Source organism: Lygodium microphyllum, chromosome 11 (genome assembly GCF_053477565.2).
Source record: "Lygodium microphyllum isolate KBCC chromosome 11, Lygodium_microphyllum_v1.1.10, whole genome shotgun sequence".
Lineage (NCBI taxonomy): Eukaryota > Viridiplantae > Streptophyta > Polypodiopsida > Schizaeales > Lygodiaceae > Lygodium > Lygodium microphyllum.
This window is the reverse complement of record NC_141145.1, coordinates 152,784,500-152,796,703: the sequence shown is the minus strand read 5'-3', so window position 1 is coordinate 152,796,703 and position 12,204 is coordinate 152,784,500. Positions and strand designations below refer to the sequence as shown.

Here is a 12,204-nt window from a genome sequence, read left to right as displayed (position 1 = left end):
TCAAGAGCCACCCTCACTCTCTCCAGCATCAACTCATCTTCCTCTATGTAGAGTGTTGTATCATCTGCATACTCTGAATCTAACAACTCAGTCTCCTCTCTCACTGGAAGTCGGAGGCCACGTAATCCACTCACACGTAACCTAAGGAAGTGAGACATCGCCTCTTCAAAGAGTAGAAACAAGTATAGGGCCAGGGGTCAACCCTATCGAACCGATCTCTCTAGCCGAAACTCCTCCCCTCGCCTTCTGCCTATGAGAATCCTACTGGTGACCGATTTGTAAAGGGCAGAGACCCCGCGAATCCAAACCTGGGGGAATCCCAACCTCACCATGGTGCCCTCTAAGAAAACCTAGTCCACCCTATCATAAGCTTTCTCGAAATCCAAGAGTAGTACTACCAAGCTCTGCCTACTGTGCTGAGCCCACTCTATCGCCTCAAAGAAGGTAAATACATTGTCAAGGATGCTCCTATCCTGGACAAAGCCTGTCTATGTGTCATGGATGATGTCTGGAAGCACAGGGCGTAGTCGCCTACCAATCATCTTTACTAGTGCCTTATAGGCCACTAACAATAAGGTGATTAGTCTCCACTGGGAAAGCTCGAACCGGTCTCCCCCTTTGGGGAGAAGACTAATAAGGCCTGCCGAAAGACTCCCTGGCATCTGTCTTGAAGTGAAAATCTCCTGGAAAGCCATCACTAGGGGGTCCTTCACCACTTCCCAGTAGGTAGTGAAGAAGGCCTTAGAGAGGCCATCCTCTCCCGGGCATTTTTGCCCATCCTGTGTATGGAAAGCCTCCTCTAGTTCCTTCTCTGTGAAGGGAGCTAGGAGGGAGCTTCCTATCTCTTCTGTGACGAGGGACGGAATGTGATCCCAGACTTGCTGTCTACATCTCTGTCCTCTAGCTGAAGCTGTCTCCTGTAGGAAAAGGCGCGTGTAAAAGTCGGTGGCAATCTCCATCACCTCGTCTAGGCTAGAACGAGTCCTCCCATACTGATCCCGAAGGTTGTATATCTGCTCTCCTACAGTGCAAGGCTGGTGCACCTGGAAGAACTCCCTGAACATCGTGTCTCCCTTCTGTGCCCAGAAGGTTGCTGAGGTTCGGAAGGAGAACTCCGAGCGCCTGCCCTCTAGGCCAGCAATGGCTGCTCGTGCACACATATCCTGTGCGTGGAGGATGCGATCCCCTGGTGCCTCCTGTAATAATCTCTACATGGCTGCTAGGTCCCACGAGAGTGCTCTCTCCTCCTCCCAACTCTGTTATCTGGCTTGTATGGTTGCCTCTTGGCAAATTCTGCTCGGCCCGGCTAGGACCTCTACAACCTCCTTTGCTATCCGGTCCCTCCTGTTCCACTTTCTGGTCCAAATCTACTCTATCTGTCTCGTCACCTCCTCCCTCCTATAGATCGAGTCAGGGATCCGACAGGATCGTGTGTCTAGAGCAGATGCTAGGGGATCAAGTGTCAGGAGAACAGGGCAATGATCGGTGGACAATGTGGTGCCTACCAACTGCTCAATCTGGCCTCCACGAGAGCCTACCCACTCTCTCACATAGAACCTATCCAACCGCTCCAACAAGATTCCACCTAGCCGCCTGTATCCCCAAGAGAAGTCCAACGACCTCTCCCTCTTGTGGAAGGCAGGGTCTCTCCAAGCATCACGTGCTCCTACTGCTAGCAAAAAGACCTCCCATGCCTCCTACTCCTCCCCAGCCATGCCCTAGTAGTTTCTACCTCTGCCCTGCTGGTCCTCCAAAGCCTCCAGGTTGTTGAACTCTCCTCCAACGATCCAGGAGTCCATCTCCAGGAGTCTGTCCGCGATCTCCACCCAGAACCTGCTACGTGCCCCAACCTCCATAGGGGCATAGACATTGAGGACTCCAAGGCACGCGTCCCCAATATCCAATCTGATCCATAGAACCCTCCCTGCCACTATCGTCCCGTGGTCTCGTACACAGGCGGTGAGACTTGGGCCGATAGAGGTGCATACGCCTCCACTCCTACTATGGGCGCCAATGGCGTGCTCCCAGTAAGTGTGCGAGCTGCCCGAAAGTTCCTTCCCAACCCGTTGGGCTTGGGTGGGGGTTAGTTTGTGCTCCTATAGAAGTAAAATGTCGATCCGGCCGGCAAGGGCAGGCTGCAGCTCCTGCTAAACAATCAACTTCCTGGAACCACATGCCCTACTGTAGTGGCAACTATTCACATTCCACGATGCAAGGTGTAAGCTCATGGGAAACCTCTGACTGACCAAGCAAGCATCTGTTCGGTGTGAAGACTGCTAATGAAGAGGAGAAGCTATGAGGCATACAAGTAATCTTTGCCACCGGTCTGGACGGCGAACTCCAATCCCCCATGGTGGCCCTCGGCCGGACCATAGGGATGATAGATGCTCCAGGTGGTACTATCAATGCATCTATCAGCCATGCTGAGAGTCGTGACTCTGTACACTGGTAGAAACGGGCCACCTGTTCCGGGGGCCACTCGATCACATCCCTCGGAGCTCTCCATTATGGAGGGGGGTCGAAAGATAATGCTCAAGTGTGGGACCTTGGCACCAGCCCACCAGTTAATATCCATCATGCAACCAGGCCACTACTGTGCAAACAGTTATAGTCCTTCTTCTCCCATCCACTGGGACATGTGGTCCGCCACCTAACTCTTCAACTCTTCCTCTATGTGTGTAGTCGTCCACTCCCCTGAGTGAGAGAATTGAAGAAAAAAGGTATAGTTTGGTCCATTCGGTGGTGCTAGTAGATGGACCTTGCCCCTCCTTGACTTACGAACTACAAAGATACCCACCTCCAGAGGTAGTGGAAACTCTCCGTGCTCTGCAACTCTCAGGTAGGACCATGGGGCACTCCAGAAGAACTCCTGTGGCAACAACTGTGCCTGTCTCGGGAAAGTGTGACGGGCGGCAGGAGCAGATGAACTGGTGGCTGTATGGGAGGGGGAAGACTGCTGGTGCGAGGAGGATAGGCGTGTGTGGCTCATCACCTCCTGTGGGAGAAGGGGGGGTGAGTTTGAGGAGGACCACCTGTACCGGGTGCAGATCAGGGGGGGTGCTCGGTATAGGGGAGGTGATGGGGGGGAGGATCGAGGAATGGTGGGATGAACGGAGGTGCATGGCGGGTGGGAGGGAATTGTGGGGGGAGGGGGGAGGGGGGGGATTGGGGGTTGTGGGATCTCAGGTGAGATAGTCTGTGGCGCAGGTGTTGGATATGGGGGGCTATAGTCCTGCCGGGTGGGGAGGGCAGGGGGAAGCTGTGGAGTGCTCTGCCGAGGGGGCATCATTCGCCCACCTGCTCCCTGTTGTTGAGGCTGGGTCTGAGAAGCTGGTTGCGCGCCCCCCCTGCCGTCTCCCTCTCTGTCATCTTTGGACCCGTGTAAAGCCGTCAGCGTCCACCTACGGGCCTGTCGGCAGAGCCGCCTTAGCTCCGAAACACGTACACATTGCTGCCTAATGCCCAAAGTTGTGGCAGCGCATGCACTGCCTTGGCTGCCCCATCACAAGTGCCACCCGTACCTTTGGGACTTCAGCATCTGTCACTGCCTCTGCGAAAGACACGTGAAGAACAGTGCCGAAGAGCCATCCAAAGTCTTCCACCAACTGGCAATACTCTATCGCCAAGCCGAAGAAGAGAAGGGTGACCGGGTGTTGAAGAAACTTGTTGTGGAGTGCAAATGCCTCCACACCAAAGCCACTGTACCAAGGGACCATGTATATGACCCCTTTTGTGGACGCATATGGTGAACTAACAAATAACTCGCAAGTTGCATTTGCCGAACTGAGCCTAACCATGAAGATCCCTTGGCCCATTAGGACCGCCTCCACGATCTACGTTGTGCTGATGCGCAGCATGGAATGAAGCCAGTCCCAAAGCTGGGACTTGACTGGGGAATGTCCTACTTCCTGACCATAAATCGTTGTTTCCCTTAGCTCCAGCTCCATAGCTCAGATAGCTAAGAGCTGCTCCTCAAAGAGGACAACACGCAAGGTGTTTGATTGGGGGGTACTCGTTTAGTGTGCCAGTGTCTAACCAGAGGTTTCCATTGCGCGACCCTTCTGAGAAAACTACCAATCACGTCGCGATGCTACCTAAGAGGGAAAGTTGCTGCAGGAGAGGGAGCACTTGGAGGGTGGGGGGAACAATGGCGCGGGGGGGGGAACAAACGGCTAGGCAGGGCGCTAGGCAATCGCAAGCCGTCAGGGAGCCAGCTGATGTGGCAGCACGAAACAACCTGGGCGGGCGCGATCAAACGTGACGGGGGGCAGGGGGGTTGCGATGTTTTAACTGCTTAAGTCAAATTCACAATAAGCCACCAAGAGGCCTGGATTCTAGTATGGCCATGTGAGCTGTCAATTCCTCAATAAAAGACATAGCAATGTCTGCCCAAGGATAATGTTGCACACATAAGGACTATAACAATGCCATCCGCAAAGCTATCGTATGAATCTTGACGTCCAACAAGGCAACACCACCCAAACACTTTGGCATGGTAATATGTTGCCACAAGACCCATACTTGACCTAAATGATTTTCCTACTTTTTCCATATGATAAAACAGATGGGCTGCACCAATTCTTGCAATGACTTGTGTCCAAGGAAGCAAACGCAAGAAATAGATCATATTTATCATCACCGTTTGTGCAACTCGCATGTAGAAGCCATGCCTAAGATTTCCAATACATAAACTTGTCGTGAATGCGTGAAGACATTCGATCAAGCAATGTAAGTGTCTCTCTGTACAACTAATGAGAGTGGATTTATGTGCATTGATGTTTAGGACCGAGGCCAGACCATGCAGTCTCCAAATGCCCATTCTATCCAGATTAGAGTTCTCAGCCTTAAGAAATATAAATGAATCATTTGCAAGAGATTGTCCCAAAAGCTTAGCCCCATTGGGAAGACCCAAACCATTGATTTCACCATCAATTGCCACCTTATCCAATAGGGAGAGCATCCAATGAGTCACCAATGCAAACAGCAAAGGACTAAGGAGGCATCCCTGACAAAGTGATTGAATAGAAGCAATCTCTTTGATTAGCCCCCTCGCACCCCCCCCCCCCCCCTCCGGCCCCCAAACCCAGTGAAAATTTAAGAAATTTGATGTGCTTTACCAAATACTAAACAGTAAAATGGAATTCCCTTCCTAATCTCCATTGCTAAAGAGAATTGATGAGTTTTACTGAACATCAAATTAGAAAAGTCTCAGAAAAAGATAGATTGATTAAAGTGCAAGCAAACATGACAAGAAAAAGAACAGCCAAACCAAACAAGATAGTTTCACATATTAACTGAGATGTCTAATACCGTTTTCTCTGTGACAACACGAAAACTTCCATTTATTGAAAGGCCAGCGCCTCCTCCCATCACAATGCCATCAATCAAAGCCACCTGTATGCATAAAAACTGTAATCAGTCACTAAAGCAAATACCATGATGAGTTTGTGGAAAGAATCATGGATAGTTACATGAGGTTTTTTATAAGTTCCAATCAGATAGTCCACATTGTACTCCTGAGAAAAGAAGTGCATAGATTTATTATGGCATCCTGCAATACAAGCTCAAACCAATGAATGGCAGTAGGATCCAACATATATTGTTCATGTTCAAACCTCAATTCTTAACTGGATAGTCAAAATGGACTATGATAAAAAGCATCAAGAATGACACCTTGGTTTCCAAAGTGGTACACTTCTGCAACATCTCCGCCAGCACTAAAAGCCCGTCCAGATCCCTGCATAAACTTACACCTCTCAAATGAATATACTGAATTGAGTTAGTACTAAAACATGAGTAACAACACTTGACTACTTTGGGCATAACTGTAGATGATGTATCTATATTGCACTACTTCACAAAATTTGTTGTGCATGTGAAGGAAACTGTTTTTCATTGTTCAACAATCTACTCAAGTAGCTAGTTCCTTCCCATATTATACTGTAGCATTTCCTTAGACTGCAACACTGTTATTTAAAGACAAAAATAAGTTTGAAGGCAAAATGCTTACTTTTATAATCACCAATTGGACCTTTTTGTCTTCTTCCCATCGTTCATAAATTTCTCTCAAGTAGCCTGTCTGCAGAAAATCCATATGTGCATGACCTTAAGATCCCTCTCAGGACACACAAAGTGACAAAATTAATAGGCTTCAATCAGGATCTACATGCAAGTACTTCGTATTGATGAGAAATTGAGAGACCATGCAAAAGAATGAAGTGAATACACACTAATCTTCATTAAGTGAAGCCTATTTAATTATGCACATGCACATCAAGTTAGGGCATTGAGAAGACCCTCAAGGAACAAACCAACGTCATGGATGCATCCTTAGAATAGTGGGATTTGACCATAGATCATGCCACCTCCTTCCATTTATAGTGCCTAGATCAGACTAGGATTCTTCAGGCTAAATCAGCCACCGCATAACTGCATCTAATCTTCATGACCATGCTATGGATTAAGGTTGAACATATTCAGATAATGAATCCTTAACCTAATATACATCTAACTACCCTTGCTTTCTCAACAAACCCCCCTGAGGGTAGGTCATGCTAAGTTCGAAATTATATCAATATGGAAGTTCCCCCCACCCCCCCCCCCCCAAGCCTTTCCCCCTTAATGTGGGCTTAATAGCTACAAGGTTAGATGCATGGCCTCAATAGCTTCTTGGATCAAAAGTTGGGTAGTGAGCTTTTACAATGCTTTTTGAAATATAGGGGCTTTTAAAATAGTCTATCTCGATCCAAAGGTGTTGTTTTAGACTCTGCTTGTTGCTCCTGCATCAAGCTTGCTTACTTATTGTTGGCATTGTTGTGCCAACAATCCTTAGTGGTGGGTTCTAATTTTAAGGTTTTATGGCCCATCTTCCTGCAATGACTGCAATATACTTCGGCCTTCAAAGGTCATGCCTTTGTGTAAAAGATAGCATCCTTTCCATGGATTCTTGCTGTGATGGTAATCTTCCATCCTTTCTGATTAAGTAAAAATGCATCCTTAGTTGACTGAGATTCCGTGTGTAAATTGGCCAATAGTATGACCACTGCATCCTTTTCAAGCATCTTTGCATTGATCCCATTAACTGCACCATTACACTGTTTATTTTGTCCACAAGTGTTGCAAGTTATGTTGGGGTTTCAAAGCCTTTTGCCTACTCTTTCTAATGAACACAAAACAAGTTTGTACGAAAAGTTTTGAGCCTAGAAATGAAGCCATCAACCGCTCAAAACCATCATTGCAAGGTAAAGCAAAGTCGACACTGATCATGGCCTTCTTTAGTGCACGAAAATCAACACATATGCACATTTTTCTTTTCTTTTTGGGAACAATTGTGATTGTTGCAAGCCACTTTGAGTTCTTTATGGAAATGATGACCTTTGCATCAATCAATTTATCCACTTCTTACTTGACCTCTAATGCATACTCATCATTAAGTTTATAAGCTCATCCTTGTACTAGGCAAACATCACCTTGGAGTGGTATGGGGTGCTAGCCGCCATAGTGAGGGTGAATGCATGGAGATCCTTGTAGCTCCATGCAAAAATATCTGAGGAGCAAAGGTAAGATGTTACCTTTGGCGATTTGGAGATGGGAAAGAAACTCCCACAGCAATGTTGCTAGCAAAATGAATTTTGGCGCTTCTAGATTGCCAAAGTTGAACTCACGCAAGGTATCATGGAAACATTCGGGTTCCAATGGATAGACTTGTTTGGCTGTATGAAGGAGAATTACAAGACCATTGCTAGGGGTGCCATCAGTCTTTCGTGTGACCATGTTCCACATATATGGCCAATGCTTAAGGCTCTTCACTAATAAATGTAGAAAGTTTAGATGAAAACCTAGCAAAACTATCTTGCAAGAGTGGTTTCCAATGCCTTTGACATGTCTCCAACAAAGGGTGGCATCCCTTGCCCCCATAGTAGCAGCAAACACAGCCTATGATAGCCAGATCACGACAGATGAGTAGCAAAGAGTGCAGAACAGCAAAATGCAGGTATGCTAATGATGTGGCAGCTATACAAATGCAAAAGGCTACAAAATGCAGGTTTTGATGATGTGGCAAATCAAGACAATGGAGTCTGCAGCAAAATGCAGCCTTAGGGCTGACATGGCAGGCTGATAGGCTGTATGGCAGCAGCAAACAGTGTGAATGCAGTAAAGGCAGGTGTTCCAGTCTGGACAGCAGTTGCCAGCTGATAGAAGGTCTGAGACAGCAGCAAAAAGCTTGTAGACAAGCGTTAGATGGTAGACAACAGTGGGCAGCAGCTCCAACTGAGATATCTTCTAACGCTTGTCTACAAGTGTTAGATGGTAGACAACAACGGGAAGCAGCTCCAACCGAGATATCTTCTATGCATGGGGTGTGGACAGGAATGAGTTGGCACCTGCAATCTAGAAAAACAAGATTTAAGGGTGAGTGGTGGGCAGCCTATCCATTTGTACATGGTTGGGTGTCCTCCCAAATTAGGGTTTGGCTTATGAGACAAATACTCTCTAGAAACATGTTTCTTTTAATGAAAGGTACAGTAATTTTATTAATTAAGCCTATTTTGGGGCTGTGTTAAGTGGCTAAACAGCATGTAATGCATTCTTAGCTCAACACACTGTCTCAGGCCCAAAACTCAAACCAAAAAGAAACTATACTAGCCCAAGCCTATATTTCTTCTTTTTCCCAAGACGTCCCACCCCAAAGCAGCCAAGGCATTGGGCAAAGGTTGCACATCAGCTGCCCAGTGACCTACTAAGACTACTGATGTCAAAGGTGATGGTAATCTTACCAAAGGCAGCCCAAGTGATCACCCCAAAGAGGCCAAGGTATTGAACAAAGGGTGATCACTGGCTGCCCAATGGCCTTCCAGGACATGCAAAGGTGAATGGAACTGCAGTGGCCCTTTTTTTTTTCTAAAGGGCTTTTAGGCTTGATTTGATTTAGCATTAAGTGTGCATTTTTAATCAGCTTTCGTCCTATTGAGTAATCGGTGCCCCTAGGGAAGAATAAAGGAATGGTCAAGACCCAAAGCACCACAAAACAAACAAGCTATCCCAACCATCATTAGAGGGTGTTGGTGACGAAGAAATCTATGTAAGGTATATGGTGAAGCAAATGGCAAATGAAGGACTGCTAATAATCCCCTTATGGAGACAACTTCTATGGTACCGTCATAGAGGACCTAAAACTCTGCATTGGCTATGGAAGAAGCCACCATCTCCTGCTTATAGCTTAACCATGAAATGGAAACCATGCCCAAAGAAAAGATGTAGCTACTATGAGAACGCGAAGTGTCGGGATCTCCATCCCAGTCCGAATCAGTGTACAGTACAAAAGCAAATCATGACCATATGTCAAGCAATTTAAAAAAGTATACTTAACATATCTCAACACACACATCCAATGTGACATTTTAGGCACATTGAAACATTGAGTAAGTAATGAGACAAAATATGCAAGGTCTAGCCTAGTATGAATCAACCAAAGAAGTTTTTCTCCAATTGATATATAGATGTGCTCATCAAAGGGATGATCTAGGAAATCCTTAGAAAGCTTTGAAGTAGAATCAAGAGGCATGGCCATAGGCCATGTTTGATCACTACAATACAGCTCAACTAACTGAAAAATGTACTTCTACTATGAGACAAATATACTAACCCCATATCAAACTACCTCCATCCCCAAAAAATAGGGCAACTAACCAAGGTCAATCATCTCAAAAGTAGAACAAAGTTGGGCCTTTATATCTACTATGGTAGTAGAATCTGAGCTTGTGATAAGTAAATCATCAGTATATAGAAGAATATAGTCGACCACCTCTGAAGTGGTTTTTACATATAAGTTCAAGTCATAAGATGTAGAATGATAGCCATGAGTCTTAAGGAATTCATCCATTCTATGGAACTAGGTATGTGGTACTTGCTTTAACCCATAAAGAGCTTTCCGCAAACAAAAGACCTTGTCTTTATAGTCTATATAGAAGGAAATCCAAGAGGCTACTCCACATAGACTTCCTCCTCCAAATAACCATTCAAGAAGGCACTTTTGATATCCATCTGATAGAGTAGCAAACTATGGTGAGCAGCTAGTGCAAGCAACAAACGGAATCATGCCAAACACACAATGGGTGCAAAGATCTCCTCATAATCTATGTCATGTTTCTATCGAAAACCTTGCACCATAAGGCTATCCAAACTCCCATCAGCCTTCAATGTGGTCCTAAAGATCCACTTGGTCCCAATGACTTGAGGCTTCGACGATTGCAAAACAACTCACATTGTCAAAGCAAAACATCTCATCGCCCACAATGACAATCCACATACCCTTCCCATCCTCCCAAAAGAAAAACATGAAAAAGCTAGGGATTTGAAATAAGGTTTGAATTGTTTCTATGTTGCCAAAATCAAACTCATCCATAAACATTGCAAAAATCTCAGAAAAATAAATATCTTTAAAGCATCCATCCAAACAATGAGACTTCAAAGAGTGAACTTTTTCTCTTTCTTTATCACAAACATTCTCAAAAGACTTTTCACGAATAGGTACCTCCTGCCAACTCTCTTGCTCAGAATGCGCTATATAATCTACAATAAAGACAGACACAAATGAGACACTAGGTGCAAGCCGTGCAGATCTTCTAGAGTCATCCAGAGTGGAATCCGGTGGAAGGATTTTTGAATCTCACATGGGCTACTCCAGCGAGGTAATGGGTCTTGTAAAGGAGGCCTGGGTGCTAAAGATTCTACAGGTATATCAGGAGTAGATAACAGATCTAGCTCAAATGGCACTATCTCTAATATCAAGGAAGGAGGGATCGGCTTAGAGGTAGATGCAACGGTATGTATAATATCCCTCTCATCAAAAATGACATATCTCCAAACAATCACCTTGTTTGTCTAAAGATCAAACAAACGATAGGCTCTCATCTCAAAGGAATAGTCTATAAAAATCAAAAGATCAACTCCAGGAGTGAGCTTTTCTATCTCATCATGAGGAGTGTTTGTGTAAGTATGGCATCTAAAGACTCTGAAGTGGGAAATCATAGGCCAAGTGCCAAAAAATGCCTCGAATGGGGTCATTAGAGGAACTGTTGCAATCAAACACCGGTTGAGGATGTACACTGAAGTGTTAACAATCTCGATCCAAAGATGCTTAGTAAGCTCCATTGCGAACATTAAAGAGCATGCCATGGTCATCATAGTCTAGTTCCTTCACTCTACAGCTGTATTCTGAGAGGAAGAGTTGGAAGAGGTGAGTTGCGGAAACTCGGTGAACTCATGGGAGATAAAGTCACCACAACCAGTCTAGTTATATACCAATGGCACCCCTGATGAAAAATAGGTGAATGTGTCAAATTTAAGCTTTAGAAAACATACCCACATGTATTTAAATCATCATACACTATCAAAAGTAAAACACACCATGAAGGGCAGCAATGGAGATCGGCCCACAAAGATCAACACAAATCAATATTGAAGGCGCTTCAGCTCTATGTGTGGTCTGCTGAGGAAATGGAGTGCGGTGACGTTTCCCTAGCTGACAAGCTAGGCAAATATCCTTGGATAGTTTAAGGCATGGAAGGCCCACATTGAGATTACGCACATCGTCATTGAGTGCAATCTTGCATTTAATGTCCTAAAGCAAGAGCAATGGAAGAATATGGCAAAAGCCATTGCGAAGGTGGGTCCATGCGAAGGATGGACCGATGTCACCTACAATGACATGCAAGCTAAGAAAATTGATGAGAGGCCAAGGCATCCGACAAAGGGTGTGCATCAGCTATCAAGTAACCTATCAAAATCTGCAAGGGCGATGTTAAACCACTTTGAACTTTTTAATGAGTAACTAAGGGAAATAAAGAAACAGTCAAATCCAACATCATAAAGCAAACGAAGAAGACTATCCCAACCACCCATCCAGGGTGTAAGTGAGAAAGTAAAAAGAGTAAAGAGGTATGAAAGTGTGGTGGTAAGAGAACCACAAGTGGAGATACCTCAGGATATACCAAGGAAGGGAGACCGATGTCAAGGACAAATGCCAAAACCTATAGGTACCTAGTGAAAGTAGGAACCCCCTCTCAACCATGGATGTCGATGCCAAAGGAGAAAGAGGAACCTAGAGTTGGTCTTCATGTGGTATCAAGAATTATGAAGAAGGATGTAGATGAGGCACCCCACCTAGAGAAGCTAGGGAGAAGTAGTCATTGTGGCAACATC

The 12,204-nt window shown here is 45.5% G+C and overlaps 1 protein-coding gene across 3 annotated transcripts in view; it reads right to left on the bottom strand.

The window, feature by feature from the left end:
• Nucleotides 1-12,204, bottom strand: part of LOC148029540 (3-hydroxyisobutyryl-CoA hydrolase 1-like) — a 103,559-nt gene that overhangs the window by 63,907 nt on the left and 27,448 nt on the right. For 2 of the 3 annotated variants that reach the window (XM_087688724.1, XM_087688726.1), the window contains exons 4-7: nt 6,011-6,079; nt 5,674-5,737; nt 5,472-5,551; nt 5,311-5,394 (exon numbers count right to left, since the gene is read on the bottom strand). In XM_087688724.1, the coding sequence (XP_087544850.1) occupies nt 5,311-5,394; nt 5,472-5,551; nt 5,674-5,737; nt 6,011-6,079 (297 nt within the window). The remainder of the gene's footprint in view (nt 1-5,310; nt 5,395-5,471; nt 5,552-5,673; nt 5,738-6,010; nt 6,080-12,204) is intronic. The other variant, XM_087688725.1, reaches the window with a different exon arrangement.